Source organism: Macadamia integrifolia, unplaced genomic scaffold (genome assembly GCF_013358625.1).
Source record: "Macadamia integrifolia cultivar HAES 741 unplaced genomic scaffold, SCU_Mint_v3 scaffold1497, whole genome shotgun sequence".
Taxonomy (NCBI): domain Eukaryota; kingdom Viridiplantae; phylum Streptophyta; class Magnoliopsida; order Proteales; family Proteaceae; genus Macadamia; species Macadamia integrifolia.
Genome location: NW_024868232.1, coordinates 107,732 through 125,285, shown reverse-complemented (window position 1 = coordinate 125,285; position 17,554 = coordinate 107,732). Strand labels below are relative to the sequence as shown.

The following is a 17,554-nucleotide window of genomic DNA, read 5'->3' as shown; positions in this document are numbered from 1 at the left end:
CCATGTCCAACGAAGACCAATGGAGACTCTACTAAGGAAGAGTGACCAGATTTATTGGGAAGGTGCTAGAAAAAGTAAAAGTAGACTTAAGATGACTATTAACGAGGAATACAAAAAGATATGCAACTTGTAGCGTTCGATCCTAGTATGATTTCAAATAGAGTTTTGTGGAGAACAAGGACCCGTGTTCTGACCATCTATAACAGATTTTTTCATGATGTGTATCTCTATTCCACGTTACCTTCTAAACTTATCCCCATATTTTTCTCCTTTTAACCCATCTTTTATGAATAATTTAACTCCATTACTTTCAACTATTTTGCAACATTTAATTCATGTAGCCGACCACATTCAATTGGGATAAAGTTATGTTGGTTGTTGTTGTAGTACATAATTTATATACGACGTATAAGTGTTGTTCCTTAATAAGAAAAGTTACAAATCTAAATGATGACAAAAGTTTTGAAATAGATAAAACAGAGAGAAGAAATCCCGAGGCCAAGTCAATTGATGATGCTCATCAAACCATTTCACCAAATTTCCAACATCTGTCCATACGTCTAGCTCTATGAATCCCATCTCCATTCCCACACAAAATCTCCAATCAAATGATTAGAGATGCCATGGAAAAGCAATAGAGGGCGGTCCTGTGAGGGGAGGGTTAACATATCATTAGAAGAAAATTATAGCAGAGAAGAGGTGGCAAAGCATTACAAATTGTTGTTCAAAAGAATGCTGATTCAGAATCCCTAATTCAGATATCCATCTATTTATATGAGAGATTGTCAAGCACAAGCTTGATTGCAAGCAAACCACAGGAAATAAAATGTAATTGAAGCCACTACAAATATGCGGTTTAACTCTATTCTACTAAGATCAGAATTGACAACAAAAGAATAAAATAAATGGAGAATGGAATGAGCCTGTAGAGCTTCAGTCCTCATCAATCTCATTGGCCCAGAAACCAAACATGTTTTGAAAATTCACATAAGAAAAAGATATCCCAATCAGATTCGTCACTCACAAAATTCCCATGACTGGTCTTAAGAGACAAAACCAGCTAGCTTCTTCTTTGTTGGTGTATCATCTACCAACACTTTCCAAAGAAACATCTTAAATTTAGGAATCTTCCATTTCCATACCAGTTTCCACACCTTCCTGAAAGTAGTAAGATCATCATTTCTGATAGTACTCTTAGAAAAATACTCAACTATAATCCTAGAGAGGGGGTTAGAGAGCACATCCAAAGGAGGTCTATTATTCATATTAATATATTAGTTCAGCAATCCAATTTGGAAAGATTGAAAAGATTAAACTACCATTCCACTCATTATGTACGATAAGTTCATCAAACTTTCGTAATGAGGATGTGATGGAACTGTAGAAGGCACATAACACTCATAAATTTCAGGAATCCAAGTATCGGACCCAATGGAAATTTGGTTACCATCACCAACAGTCTAGCAGACCATTTTTCCCAAAGATGGTAACACGTTTTTGTACTATTCCAACGCCATGAACCACTTTTAAATGTACAGAAGGAAAGGATCCAATAGATTAGCATTCCTAAATATAAGCTCTTTAAAACTGTTGCCCATAAAGTGTCAGGGGATGTTAAAACTCTCCTAGATAACTTGATAAGCAAGGACTGGTTATGAACTGTGTTAGTACGAAAACCTATAGTTCCAGATAATTTAGGGGTACAAATAGAGGACAAGATAGAGGCATGTATTTTTTTTTTACCAACCTTTTTCCCAATCCAAAAAGCTAAACTATTGGAATCTATTGCTGAGAAAATTTAGAAGGGAATAAAAAACATGACAATAAATAAGTAGAGAGTAAATGTAAACCCAATTTAATGAGAGCACTGAACGACCAACTTGAGTGAGAAAAGGGAACCTTCCAAGAAGCTAGTCTATTCTTAACACTGTCAACCAAAAGAGAGGTTTAGTTTTATATTTTGCTCCAAAATGGGTTTTTCCAAATAAAAATCATGACCAATATCACACTCCTAAGACTGTACACATATGGTCGCATCTCTCACGATATGGAATGACTAAAAAGAACTCCAATTTTCTCATAATTTATTTGCAGACCTAAAAGGTCCTGAAATAGACCCAGAATAGATTACAAAGTGCATATATCATTTTCATCGGCTCCATTGGTTCAGAACTCCGATTTTTCTTCTCGCAGCCCACCCCCCTTACATTTCCTTTTTCTGACATAGTTAAAATTCACTTAAATCAAATGCTATAAACACAAAAGGGTCTAATATTTCTTTGTAATACAAAACTTTGTTATTGTGGTTTCTCATGCTTAGGTATATGGCCTCTCAAGTCATCTCTGGACCTTCGATCAGGTCCACTTTTAATGACACACTGCATTTTTTTTATATGTAACACAAGATATCCATTTTTTAGGGTTGTGAATAGATCAGCAATTATCCATATCCTAAATATAAATATTCAATTTAATTGCACCATATGTGTAAACAAATATACCCTTCTCCAATCCACAAAATTTAAGGTATATCAATATTTTCAATTTGTAGAAATTATAAAATTTTATATGTAGGAAATCCATACTCTGGAAGGATAGTATAATATGTATGCTTTTAGTTTTAACCACAAAATGGTACCATAAGTTAAGATGACAGAGAGATGAATTGGTATTTCACTGCTCCTTTATTTTTATTAGGATTTAATAGTTTAGTCGATATCCATATATTTAAACAGATACAAATATGGAACTACCAAATCAGCTTCATAGTGACCGTTTAAAATCCTACATTATTTATCCAATACATTTCTCATTACATACATTTTTTCAAAATAAATAATTCTCAACATGGTAGCAAGTCACTAACTTCTACCCACCTAATTATATTGTTGAGTTACTAAATCTTTTTTTTTTTTTTTTTTTTGGGGGGGGTTTTGGGGTGGGGGATAACACCCATACTTATAACTAACGCCAATGTCAGATTGAACATGAGTAATGTATTAATGCCAAACACATGCCCCCAAAACTAATGTTGCCATGAAATTAAGCCAATAGTTCCTGCCATGTGCCAGTTATTGGAATTTAAAATGGGCATGTAGGCATGAGGCTACCTTGAAATAAAACAAATATAACTAATGATTTTATTTTATGTTTATTCCAATTTATCATTATATTTTTACAGTTCTTAGGATTGGGAATAACCTGAACTCTAATTGTTTTAGATCAGTTATGAATTGGAATTGATGATCGTAAAAACACAAGTGGAGAGGTAGTTTTCTTTTGATTTCCTCTATTGCGATAATGAAGTAAAATTATGTATAATAATCCTAAAGTAAAATATAATAACAAATTAATAATATAGAAAGAGAGTTGGCTTCTACACACCTAGAACCCATTCCATTATACCCTTAGTATTTGGTGCATGGTAGTTCAATTGGGGGCCTGAATTTGGTGGATTAGTTGTACATATCATCACTAGAAATAATTAAAACTTCAGTCTGGATTGATATCTCTGTATTGTAATGAAGATCTAGAAAATGCTGAAAAGTATTGGAAGGAGTTCAACATGAACCATTGAAAAAATGAATGGAAACAATCGCATACATGGTGAGCCATACAGTTGAGATATGCCACCAATTTTGACAGGTGGACTATCAAATGGGTTCCAAATCTATCCAGTAGCTTGTCTGCCAGATCTCAGTCAACTGGCTTAACAGTGGAAATGTGATGGTGTTCCCAGTAAGAACAATGATGAAAACCTAATTAGCCCATTTCTAGCAAGAATGGGCGTGGTGGAATATTTAGCCCACGTGGTCAACTCTATTTGGGCAGAAACTAACCAAATGAATATAGGTTTACCATGTGTGTGCTGACTTTGAGCACCAAGTAAACTGCCACAGGGGAATTAGATCCACCCAGGCAAGCTTGACTGGGTGGTCCACCCACAGAACTTCTCCCCAATATTAATAGCAGTAAAAGCAATAAAAGATCATCATTATTACAAAAATGACAATATTTATCAATATCATGGTAAAATAATATCCTGACATGAAAATAAGGTCAATTCCTATCATTCTACATGGTCTGTTAAATGTGAATATTATAATTACATGAACATTTCTGGAATCAAAGAGTAAGATGTAATATGATAATTAGAAGTATGATACACTTACTTCATTACAGTTCTATCGGGATCCTCAGGCCATCTCGAGCAAGTTCAACAGGGATTCCTTCTCTAAATGCAGAAAGAAAAAATGAAATTCAGATATCAGCATTGATAGGCACCTTACATCAATAATAGGAAATAAACCTCATATTTGGGTTCAGCTTTTCCAACCTAATTATGAGCTGACTAGATATACATATCCAGCTTCATTTGAAATTCTAACCAATTGGCCTGGCAAAGTCAAGCTTAGTCACCTATGATGTGCTCTAAGGATGGTACAATAGTCCAACTCAGGTTGAAACAAGAAGGGAACTGGGCCAGATCAACTCGGTAGAATTTCATCTCCAATGACGCAAGCAACTTTATATAACAATTCCATGTATTAACAAACTATAACCACCCAAGTTCGCCTCCTATATTTGTTGTTAGCAATATGAATCCAATTTCACCTTTGAAGCCTACTAAAGGCCATATCCTCTGTTAAAGTAAACTCTGCCATTATGGATGACTAGAAGTAAAACGGAAACAAAAGGCTCCCAGGTGAATAACCCTAGAGAGAGATCTCTAGGTGGGTGACTACTAGAAAACTATTTATGCCATATGCCGGCTGATTTGTCTAATCCAATTGTTAATAGACAGAACGTCCACTGAATCTTATGCATCTCAAATTTCATGACCAATCTCAATAATATAGCTCACCATATAGTGTATTTTCTCCCTTGTATTTTGAGCTGTTAAGCTAGTGGAGAGCTGTGTTGAATAGACAAGCACAACATATTTTTCATCTCTAAAAACTGAAACCAAAGTCAATCATATGCTCCAGCCATCTAAACTTTAACCAAAATTGACCTGTTGATTGTGCTGCATGGTGTAATAATTTTGTGCTAGAACTTCCTACAGAGTTGAGGATGAAGTGGGCAGTTTGTTCACAAAGTGAGCAGCAACCAAGCTCCCATATGGAAGATTAATAGTGATTTATTCAAATCTTAAAAAGATTAGTTTAAGACAAAATCTTTAACCCAAGTCTCAAAACAAATTTCCTGAACCTCTATCGGGTTCAATTCTCTGCATGCAATGGCTGTGACCTGCAGTGCCCTCTAACAGCAATGGCATTTTTTTTTTTTTCATTTCAACTTATTTTCTTATTCTTTTCTGTTACAGGGATCTGACTGGTCTTGAACAAAATCAGATCAACCAAGGCATACAGTTTTTGAACTGGATCGTATTTAGAAGAACCAACTGAGGGACCTAGGTGACTGCCTTCCCAGTTCGACCATCTGCTTCTAGTAACTTCATTCAAAGTCGATCAAAGAGGTTATGATGATTTAGTTGAAGGAGCTTTAATTTTCATACCTTCTAGACCACTCTGTAAGGGCTTCATTGTCTTTTTGGTGATCAAATTCATGGGTCATTCCAATGAATAGAGCCCGCTTTGGGCATATCCTCTTTACAGCATCAAGAGTCTGAAAGAAGAACTTGTTAAAGTTGCAAAGTGAGAAACAAAACTTTATAGAAAACCTTTCGAACAAGAACAAGAAAACTTTATAAGAAGTCTAGGTTTTCAAACAAATTTTAGAGTATCCAACCTGAGGCAAGCAAAAGTGAACATTGTGTGATCCTTTCTGCACAAGTTAAAAACAAAACGGAAAATTAGCATGAGAACATAATTAAGGGGCAGAGCACAAAAAAGATTTTATCAAGCAAGCTGAAAATGTTACTTATTTCATATGAGAGGACCTCAAGTGACTTCAGCCAGAAAGGGATTGGTAATGAAAAGAATCAAGATTGACACACTAGATATTTAATTGGAGGTTCACCTCTTGGATAAGTAATAGCTCCAAAAAATATAATTTTCTATTTTTTAGAATGTTATATTGGGGAGGGGGAAAGGCCATGGTTTGAAATTTTGACCGAAATGTCGAAATTCTGGCAAAAAGTTTTGGTTTTGACATGTACCAAAATGAAGTAATATGTGAATAAGAAGTGCCACATTTCGGAAAAATGTTTTGCAAAAATGACTAAAATTTCGTATCATTTCAATCATTTCGGCAAAACGATACAAACCTGTTATATCAATACCCCATTTAAGCTCATTTTGTTGAAATTTTGAACCTTTCACCCACTTCACCGCGAAGGTCTGAAAAACACCAGGAAACCCGGATTTATTGCCAAAATCCTTTGCTTAGCTAATGGATCAGGTCTTGGTGGTCGACTTTGGAGCATTACTTCAAGATTTTGGTGGTTTTGAGCAACATTTGGTCAACTTGGAATTGCTTTATACAAAAACTACAGTAAATATATATTAGTTGGTGTTCAATTTTTTATATGTTAGACATAATAAGCCGATCTAAAACTCCACAGATTCGATTTTATATATGTTAGACACTGTTGGACAATCTACAATGTCACAGAGAAGCTTGAATTTTCTGCTCGAAGATTCAATTATTTTAATTTTGAATAAAAATATTAAAAACAAAAAACAAAAAAACCAAAAAAACAAAAAAACCAAAAGACAAAAAACAAAAAGGAAAAATATTATTTCTCTGGCATTGTTGTTTAAGTTAGTGGGCCATTGAATTTCAAAAACCATTGCAATACTTCATCCATCTTCCAATAGAAATCTTCCAACCACATTTATCAACCATTCAAATTAGATAATAGCGGATTAGGAGTTCCTTCTCAAAGTGACTGCAGATATATTTTGGGTTAGATATTGTTTTATTGCAGTCCCTGTCTCTGACAATGGACAGAAATCCTGTGTCAAGAAACATAAAGAAAGAAAGTATACCATTTCTTTTTTTCAAAGACAAAATACATATAAAAGTAACAGAACCAGTAGCTGCTCCAAACCACATTATAACCTAAAACTGACCTTGTATAGAGTATCCAGGATAAGAAGATCCAGCTGTCCAGCTCCAGAGTTTGAAATAACTGCAGAACCAAAAATGTCTTAAGAAACACTACAAGAGATATTTTAGTTAAGTACCAGGGAAACACCACTTAAAGCCATACATCAATACATGCCAACATAACATGCATAAACGGATACAAATCAGTCTCCATACTGCTAAAATGTAACTGACACAGTAACTTTAGGAAACTCAAAATACACAGTTCCTTACAACTAATTTTACATGTTAAAAGATATGTTTATGAACTAATTCACAGCTTATATAACTACTATGAAAGTAGGTATACTTTTTCTTAAGAAAGGAGGTATACATTTCTTTTGAGCATGCTGAAAGAGAGGAAGGAGGTTTATGAAACACAGTTACCCATAGATACCCACATCAAGAAAACAACCCAAGACTCTCTGTCCTCCAAGAAGAACATGTCATCCTTAATGAATGAGAATAATGTGCACTTACGCTATACCGCAGAACCAAAGCTAAGATGTCTCTAACCAGTGAAAACATGCCTGAATACCTATTGTTACTCTCTCCTCATTCATTACAATAAAATCAGCCCTCATGATCCTTCAAACCTTCTTTATCCTTTCTGAGGCAATCTTGTCAAGAAAGCCACAGTTATTGAAAAAAGAATAATCCTAGATACTCCTGTTGCTGTCAAACCTCACCGAATCAATTGATTGTGTCCCCATATCCCTAAGCCCCCTGTAATAGGCTTTATTTTTGTTTATATATTGTACTTTAGTTTTGGATTGTGTCCTCATATCCCACAGCATACCCTCCAGTAGACCTTATTTTTGTAAAAATATTCTACTTTAGTTTTGGATATCCACTGTTTTAAATTTCCCTTAACCTGTCTGTGCACCATCAAGATCAGATCGAGCCCACCAACTACAAAAATTTCTCACACCACAGGTCCACTAGGTAACCAGACATTATAAATTGAGGATTTATCCAGTTTCCAACTGATTAGATTCAGATCTACCAGTTATGTCTATGCTAAAGTAAGGTTTGTTGGTGGAAGCAATGAATGTCTAGGTTGATGAAATAACCTAGAGGGGGGGTGAATAGGTTATACTAGTGGAATTTAACTCTTTTCGACAAAAAGGTCACAAGTGTGACTATAAGTTAAAAGCGATGCTGAATAAATAAAATAACAACAACCACAACACAAGATTTATAGTGGTTCAACTCAATTCGAGTCTAGTCCACTCCCTACAAGAATCCTCTTGTAAGGTATTCCACTAGTTTTCCCTTTCAGTACAGTAGGTAGGGAAGAAACCTTTACAATCTTTTTACGGATAAGAGTATCCTTATAAATCTCCTTTCCAGGCAGAGAGACGCCTTCACAATCTCTTTTAGAGGTAGAGAGAGACCTTTCTCTTTTTAGGATAAGAGTATCCTTACAATCCTAAGTACAGTCTAGAATTGTAAAAAACAGAAAATAAGAAATAGTGGAATAAGAGGAATACCTCAAGTGTAGTGCAAATGAGAATGAATAATAAATGATGAGTGATGCACCTTTTGTAAAGTCCTCTCTTACGGCTTTGACTTGCACAGGAGAGAGTAGAGGACTTTGATTGAGACTTGAGCCTCTTGTTTGGGATTTGTGTAATAGAATAACTCAAGTAGAAAAATCTTCTCTAATGCTTGCAACAATGCTCTTAAAGCTCTTTCTTAATGAATCATTAATTAAGAGTGATTAGGGTATTTATAGGTGAACTTAGTGAAGCATTTTAGGCAGGGAATCAAGCTCTAACGGACATATTCTGGGTCCACCGGTCGATCGCCATTGGTAGCCGGTCGACCGCCAAGAGCCGTTGTAGGCAAAAAAATAGCCGTTGGGGCACTTCCAGGCAGGCACCGGTCGACCGCCTATGGTCTCGGACAGGTCCGGTCGACCGCCTATGGTCTCGGGTGGTTCTGGTCGACCGGGGCTTCCAGCCGGTCGACCGCCAACATGACATGCTCTGTCATACTGACCAGTCATTAGTGTTTTGACCATAACTTTTTTGTCCGACTTCAGAATGATCTGAGATCAGTTGCGTTAGAATCACAAATCAATTTCCTACAGTTTCTATGAAGGATTCATCTCCTAATACTAATCTTAAGATTCCCTAAAATACCCTTAAGTCAGGTTACTGTGTGTTCCACACCACTTAGTGACTTTCCATACCTGGTCAAGGCATGCTCTATGGTCATTCTAATATGATCTAATGCACATGCATGAGGTGAGTGCATACAAGTATGTGGAAATTACAAATTACATTGTAAATAACTTAATCTATCCTAGTGATCTTCTTCTTCACTTGAATCTTCCATTCTTTGGCCCTTCATCTTCTTTCCTTCTTGTTTGTTGTTTCATGTCTTTAAGCTTAGCTTCATGTCTTGATTCGACCTTTGACCTTCTAAGGATTTCTTCAAGCTAATCACACTTTATCAATCAAGTTAAAGATGTATGTTTGTTTGTTAACACCAAAACATGGCAAGGAGTGTGGACATGTTTCCCAACAGTTGATATTTTAACATAGGTTTCAGGATTAATTGTTACAAAAACTGTTGTAAAGAAAGTTTACTTATGATAGGCAACCCAAAAAAAAAAAAAAAAAAATCCTCAAAAAAGGAAATGGTGGTTGTTTGGTAGGGTAGACATGGTAGAGATAATGCAGACGGATGAAATGGTAATGAAATAAGAACTATTTGGGCTCTGGAAGGATTCTTTGGCCTTTGGCAACTTGTTTATGGGTTGTTTGTTGTTCTAGGCCTTAATTATAAGCCTATAAATTAACACATAGGCCATAGCCCTATAGTTCAGCATCATGCATACTGATTTGTTATTGGTTGATTATCCTTTTGGCCTATCTATTTACTTTTCACATGCACATGAAGAATCAAGATAAGCAAAAACTAATAGAGATAAGTAAAGCCAGGACTCTAAAGCAGACTTACCATCTTCAGTACTTGGAGGAAAACGTGAAACATCAGATATGTATGCAACTCTATATTTTTCACCAAAAAGAAAACCCAATGAAACATAATCCTCTCCATGCATTACCTGCATTAAAAAATAATCACTTAGACACCAAAGTATGGAGAAAACAACTATTAAACATCAAAATAGAGAGACAGAATTTGGAGCAAGTAACTGGCAAAGGAACAAACTGTAGGCCTGAGGCAACAAATGGCTTGTCACAGTCACCGTCAATTACTTTCCAGTCAAGCTGCGCAACCCGCCTAATTTCTTGGCCTTCTTTAAGTTTTTTCTGGACCAAGTAGGGGAATTTTACTGCAATGCTGTTTCAACATAATGTACAATGTCAAAATAGAGGATTCATAACTATCATGTCATAGCTTACAGGGTCACCTCCTCATTTTACCACTGTAGGGAGAAAAAAATCATTGAAAGCATGAGAAAATAAAAAATTAAACAAAATCCTGATTAAATTAAGGAAGCATACTTGAAATAGTCAAACATAGGGGACTGTTATTTTCCAAACCAAACGTACATCGACAGCATATCAACTGTCTATCAGAGACATCCAGACAGGGATGCAACCAAGCCTGGGTTCAAAATGAAACTAACTGACCCACCTCAATGCTGGGTTGGATGGGCTGGACATAATGGTGTGGCTGGCTTTGGGTTGGAAAAATCTGTGTTCAATTCAGTGTCCTGTTCAGTGCACTGGGCTGACCAACCCAACCAAAAACTCATATTATTGAGCATCTGCATGTAAAATCTCTTTCTTTAAATATGGAAAATCATTTTAAGGTGACTCAATTACTATCCAGTCTAACAAATGTATGAGACAATATATTGTATGAAGCTCTTTTTTTTTTTTTTTTTTTTTTTTAATATTAGTGTCAGGTTAATATACTTTACTTAGGCATCAACTAAAAAGAGAATGCAAATCATGGCATAGTTATCCCAACTTGGATGTGAAAATACTAGCTTCATTTGCTCTTAATTAATGCAGGTACCTTTGTTAAAATTTTGAAATCCAGAATTCTAGATCATAGTTGTCAAGGCACTCCTGGCAACCCTAGGTGTAATGTGATCACCCTTCTGTAGGCACACGGAAGGCATCGCCTAGGTGTCAGTTTTGATGCCATCGCACACCATGTGACTAGTGCAGATGCGTTGTGTTGGTCTATTTTTTGTTATTTTTTAGGGTTATATAATGTTGATTTGTTTTCTAACTGTTTTTGTTGGCATGACTACAGATTTTTGGTAAAATGAGATGCATGGAATCATGCATCTGTGAGGGGGAAAAAAAGTAAAAAGGGGTACAAAAGGGGTCTGATTTGATACTGAAACCCTCAAATCCTTCCGTGACTCTGGCGACAGCCACTGGTAATTTCTTCTTCTTCTGTTTCTGTTTCTGTTTCTACTCCTCTTTCGTAGTCTTGTTGCTGTTGCTTTTTTTCCCCCCTTTCTTCTTCTTCTCTGCACACCTTGGCACCTGGCTACTGCCTTGGATCACCATGACAACTATGCTCTAGATATGTGAGGATGCCAAAATGTGAACTGGAAATGAATAGAATAATTGAATGAAAACAAAATGACATCTACATCCAAGTAGGACATCAGGTACCTGTCCATGGAAAACTGAGTGAGGTAAACTGGAGTGGGATCAATATCATTCGTAGAACTATAAGGTTGTACTGCACGTATATCATCCAGGCCAAGAACTGCATCAGCATGTTCATGAGTTAAAATTATCTGCATTGATAAAAATAATAAAGTTAATTAAAAATCCTCGGTAGGGTTAATCAATGCTATGATGAGAAAAAAAAATACACACACACACACATATGTAAAATCTTGACTGCAGCAAGTACCAGCAGCTTTAATGTCTTTCAATTTTTAAATTCATTTCCGAGTTACATGAAATTGATTTGAAGAGGTTCCACGATCAATTTTAAAATGTAACTATTGTTCATAGCTATATGCTGAGTTCTTAGGAGACCAAAACAATCAACAAACTCAGCCTTTCTGATGGGGACATCAAAGTGTACAGGCGCAAGAAGAAGAAGAAGCAGCCATCTTTGTGGCTGGAAGAATAGAAAGAAGAAGAAGAAAAAAAGGAGGAAGAAGGAAAGCTCGATCCAGGTTTTAGAAGATTTTAGAAGATCTTGTGGGCCCCATTAGTTATTAGTTTAGTAGTTTATTTGTAGTATATTCTTTTCCTTGTTAATCTTTTAATTAATTAGGAAACTACTTTATTGGTTGATTAGTTTTTAGAAAGTCTTTATTTACTAGTCAATTAACTCTTTTTATTTTTAGTAACTAGATTGATATTTATGTAATGGCTTAGGCCACGATTGAGGTAATGAATGTTAATTGAAAAAAAAGGCCAAGAGCAAACCCCCAACCCCTCACGGTTCTCTCTCTCTCTCGTTTTCTCACTTTTCTCTCTCGCCTCTTTCCTCTCTTACTCTCTCGGCTCTCTCTTCTCTCTGCTTTCTTGTCTCGCCTCCCTCTCCTTCTTTTCAGACTTATTTCTTTTTTTTTTCTGCTGCTGTGTTGTTACTACTGCACCTGCTGCCTTACCTCACTGCTGCTGCAACATATTACTGGCGTTACAAAGTTGCTGTTGCTGCACCTGCTGCCTTACCTCACTGCTGCTGCAACATATTACTGCCGTTACAAAATTGCTACTGCTGCAACTGCTGCCTTTACCTTACTGCTGTTGCTACATACTCGTTACAATACTGCTGCTGCTGCACACTGCTGCCATTACCTCACTGCCGCTGCTATACACTGCTGTCATTACATCACTGCTGCTACTACTCTTGGTTGTTGTTTACCCTCCGCTGGCGCTGCTCTCTCTACAATCGGTTGGATGTATCTTCATCAACTAAAAGTGGACTGCAACCTCTTTATTTTGGAGGACCTTGATCTCTTCTTCTCTCCTCAGATCTGAACAGCAGTATGGCAAAACATTAAACTAAACCCTCCCCACCTCCATTAATCCCTATTATATATATGCTGCCCATTGACGTTGAAGCCTGCCTTTGTCCTTTGTTTATGCCTATTTTATCGATTGTTTGCATATCTAATTTGGGTGTCTAGATGGATTTGTGCTGAACCTAAAACTCGTATGTCGTTTGTTCCCTTCCCCATGCCCCCATTTGAAACTTGAGTAAGAATTTATGTGTTTTTCCGTCTAGATTATTATTGCTTTTGGCTACTTTGTTTATTAGTCTCGTTTTATCTTGCATGCTTAATCGTGTTGGCTGAGATTCTTTGGTCCTATCTACCTAAGCCCCTTGAGTCAACCCTACCTAGCTAGTTAATCTTGTAGGAGACCTAGTCACCTAGGAACCCCCTACATCACAATGGTTCTCTGAGCATACAGAGTAGGCTATGCCAAGACAGTTCATTTTTTATTAATTTTATTTTGAAAAGAAGAATAATAATAATAATAAAATAACCATGTGTCTTGGTATACAGCACGCTGTAGGTATATATATATATATATATATATTTCCCCCTTTTTTTTCTTCTTTCAGAACTGTTAACTAGGAAATCTTTATAGTTGTTCAAAAATAGTCCAAGATCTTTTTTCCTTTTTGATTACCACTCACCAGAATATTGTACACAGTGCATGGATTTGTTGTATTTTGAGATATTTCGTTATAACTGATATATTGTAACCAAATTTCAGGCTGAAGCTGCAGCAAAGTTTTTGAATGTCATGAGGCACTACTTCGATTCCCTTTGTTCAGATTTGAGGTCGCATACCATAACCTGTGTAGAATCAAACAATGACAAGGTTAGCCATTTCATGTCACTAAAGCTTCTGGGCATTAAAATATAACAGACTACAATTACCAGTTAGAAATTGAATGTTTCTAATTTTATTGAATACCATCATATTTTCACCACTCAAAGTTGTCTTGCTGCTTTCTCAGGTTTCATTACTTCTTAAAGATAGCTTTATTGACTCCTTTCCCCCCAGGGACCAACCCTTCATTAAGGTATTCTGTATTCCCTATTTCTGTTGTCAAAATCTGCATCAACATTTTCTTTCTTGGGGCCCATTCAAACATGTCTCTATTTTGAATTGCTGACCAGTAGATATGTAGTTCCAATATATCAAAGAAACTTTATTTTCATTACCTGCTATTAAGGCTTTTGTATTCCTTTTTGCTGATCATTTGCATTGATCGTTAGTTAGATAAACTGATTCCAAGGAATTATGACAACGTACTGGGAGTCTGGGACATTGGAAAACCATGAGAGAACTACAAAATGAATATATCCTTGTTTACTGAATGAGCACCAACTTTAGTGTTTATCTTTTTTAAAGGACAATCATGCAATCATACATGTTTTCAGGTAGTGACCCTGTTTTCTTAGGTGTGTCCCACTTCCAAAGAGTTGTCTGCGTACATCCATTCCCGATTTCTACTGTGAAATCGGAGATGTTGGAGCTGAGACAATTGTTGGAGATGTTACTGAGATTTTTACTAGCCGTAGGGCCTGCATCACTAACGCAAAAATATTATTGTGGCTGCAGCATTTTGTAGACACACAGCTTTTCTCTGTCCTATCAGATTCTCGCCTCTCAAGATACGAGCATGAGTAGAGCATGAGTAGATCTTAGTCCACCTATTATAGGTTCCATATATCCTTTTGGAGCTCCAAGGTGAGAAACAAGAATGCCACTGCCAAAGCCTGCAATGAAATGTGAAGCCTCAGGTTTGCAGTTGTGCTGATGGGTCAAGATTTTGGGAATGGCTGACATCTTTAACAAGCAGTGTCTTTGTGACCATCATCAATCTCCTGGTATTGGAGCTATTAACAAGCAGCAGAAAGTCAGAAAAATTCACGTGTACAATAATTCGATGCAAATAATCATGGGCTGTAACAATGCTGCCTGCTTTACTGCTTACATGCTATGGATTCTCATCCCTGTATTTTTAGGGGATGTGATGCTGGAATTATCAAAGTTCTGCCTCACCTCAATGTTTTGTAAATCTGCAAATTAATAAAAGATAAAATTTTGGGCCTGCATCTTGTCTTGATGGTGTTCTTCTCTTTACCTATTCCAGGTTGGAATTGCAAAGTTATGGTAAACTGAATGTTCTTCCTATGTGCAAAATTAATGAACAGAATTACATTTAGTGCTAAAAATTATATTTACCAATCGTAAGGTAAGAACCAGGGTTGGGGGGGGGGGGGGACTGTAGGTGAACATGCAAGAACCATTCCAAAATTTAATCCAATGGTTTTGTGGATGGGCTCACCCACTTAGAATGTATGAATTGGCATATCTACTCTTGCCATGTGGAAGGTTGATGTGGCCAATCTGACAGCTAGACATCTAGGGAATGATTTGGATTTGGCCATGTGTCAAATTTTAGATTTAAATATAATCATTAGCCCTCCCATGTATCCCATGTATATATTACGAACATGCATCATCTTCATCTTGGTAGTCCATTTACCCCACTTTGTAATCTTCGTTCCATTAATGCTTTGGTTAGCTAAGTGTCCAACTCTATTCAGACTAAAACTCGACATGTGAGTAGATGACCTTGGCGTCTACTTGTCCACAATGATCCATCCAACTTGTCCTGTGATTGAATTAGATGCATATCCATAGAGTTCATATGGCCGCGCCCATTCATAAAGCCTCTGCCAATACTCCACTGGCTATAATTTTCTACAAACTTAAGGCAGAGTTGGCCAGTCTTAATGTTGGGTGGAGAGGTTGCTATGGGTTACAACAGCAAGTTTGTTGCAAATGAAGAACCTTTGGAAGATTCTGAAAGATTTAAGAGACTCAGAAGACTATCACAAGATCCGAAATTACTTTTAGTTGTGAGTTTTGTTGGTCAATTTATGCACCCAGTTATAGCAAGACATGTGGAGGTTTTCGATCGCGTACTTAAATATCTAAAGTCATGCCTAAGAAAGGAATTTGGATGAGACCAAACAACATACATAAATCATGGAGTATTGGAATCAAATAGAAAGTTAATTACGTGTACTGTATTTTTGTTGGAGGAAATATGTTAGCTTGAAAAAATAAGAAACAAAATAGGGTTGCTCGTTTAAGTGTTGAGGCTGAGTATAAGGATATATGTGGTCTTTACAACCAATGATCAAGTTAATACGGCTTTGTTCTTTACTACATAACCTGAGGTTCAACTCTCAATTTCCGATGAATTGTTCTATGATAATCATGCAGTTATACATCTTGCATCAAATCCAATTTTTTATTAAAGAACAGAACACAAAGAATTGATTGTCATTTTATACAAGAAAAAATTAAAGCCAAAGTTATTAACACTCCTCACATTCTAATTGAACAACAACTTACAGATATTTTTACCAAAGCCTTGTCAAGAAATTTATTTCAACAAAACATTGTACAAGTTGGGCTCTCTAGATATCTTTGCCCCAACTCTAGTATCATCAGATCCTCTACAATTATAAGGAGATCTGGTGATTTGGTACTATGATTAGTAGGTGATTTTTGTATTACCATCTTGGGCTGTATCTACAATCTTAGGTTTTATCTCAATTTATAAATATTATCTTCATTAGTCGGAAGGAATTATTCTCCACCATAATCATTCTAAGATTGAACAAGAAAAAGGTTACTATCAAGGCAGGATTAGGGTTTTAAAAACTGAACTGGATTGGGAATATAGCCCGAGTCATATTGGAATCGAAACTCACTGATCCACCAGTTTTGGCACTAACCGATTTGGATGCAGATTCCAAATTTTAAGACCCGAATAGATGGAGAAAAGCCACTATCTGCCATACTCTTCCCTTTTCCCAACTTAAGGAAGCTCTTATAATGTTTCTTTCTCATTAAATAATCAACTTTAAAGCTTTCTCCACGAATGATCCAAAACCTTTGTATCATATATCCAAAAAAAAAAAACTCTTCCTTTGTTCTTTCTAACAATCTTATGAGTACTTGAGTATCTTTGTTTTCTGAGGATTTGTTGGATATTGATCTGCCATTGCTGCCCTTTGGGGTTTGTTAGTTTCTTTTCCCCTGGGAAGCTTTTGCACCAAAAAACAAGAAATGGTAAATAAATACTTCATGTTGTTTTCGTGAACCTTAAAATACAATTTTGAGCGCCAGAGAGGTTTACGTGACTCTTGCCTTCACTCTTGAAGTTGCATAAATTATAACGTATATGGCATAGATTTGATGTTCATAGTTAAACAACTCTTTCTCTAATTGGATTGCCTCGTGTACGTGTCCTTATATGAGTGGAAGGATCCCCACAAGAGTCCAACAAAAGGGCTAGTCACTCCTTTTTCTTTTCTTCACAGGAGCCTCCCCCACACTGTTTTAAGATTCCATCTCTTCCATAAAACCTCTCATGCATGCATGTGAGCATTAAAGTAGTCACAAAGTATGGGAAAGGTTTCATGGATTCCTCCTCTTTGGATTGTTGACAGCAAATTGACATTTTAGACATTAAATTTTGCCGCTACCTGGGTTAT

General features: G+C 36.3%; 1 protein-coding gene and 1 long non-coding RNA gene across 3 annotated transcripts; one reads left to right on the top strand and one right to left on the bottom strand.

The window, feature by feature from the left end:
- Positions 1 to 294: 294 nt before the first annotated feature.
- On the bottom strand, positions 295 to 11,816 carry LOC122063961 (putative hydrolase C777.06c). Of its 2 annotated transcripts, none has more exons than XM_042627651.1 (8): positions 11,667 to 11,816; positions 10,221 to 10,368; positions 10,024 to 10,129; positions 7,038 to 7,096; positions 5,752 to 5,787; positions 5,519 to 5,628; positions 4,173 to 4,234; positions 295 to 647 (listed from the first exon to the last, which is right to left on the bottom strand). In XM_042627651.1, the coding sequence occupies exons 1-7, from the start codon at positions 11,798 to 11,800 to the stop codon at positions 4,177 to 4,179; spliced, it is 651 nt and encodes a 216-aa protein (XP_042483585.1). In that variant the 5' UTR covers positions 11,801 to 11,816; the 3' UTR covers positions 295 to 647; positions 4,173 to 4,176. The 2 variants fall into 2 exon arrangements, with proteins under 2 accessions (XP_042483585.1, XP_042483586.1); XM_042627652.1 differs by lacking the exon at positions 295 to 647 and adding an exon at positions 699 to 1,158.
- Positions 11,817 to 13,621: 1,805 nt separating this feature from the next.
- On the top strand, positions 13,622 to 15,094 carry LOC122063965. The gene is made up of 3 exons (XR_006135528.1): positions 13,622 to 13,850; positions 13,990 to 14,055; positions 14,598 to 15,094. It is a non-coding gene; the product is annotated as an uncharacterized LOC122063965 (long non-coding RNA).
- The last annotated feature ends 2,460 nt before the right edge of the window (positions 15,095 to 17,554 follow it).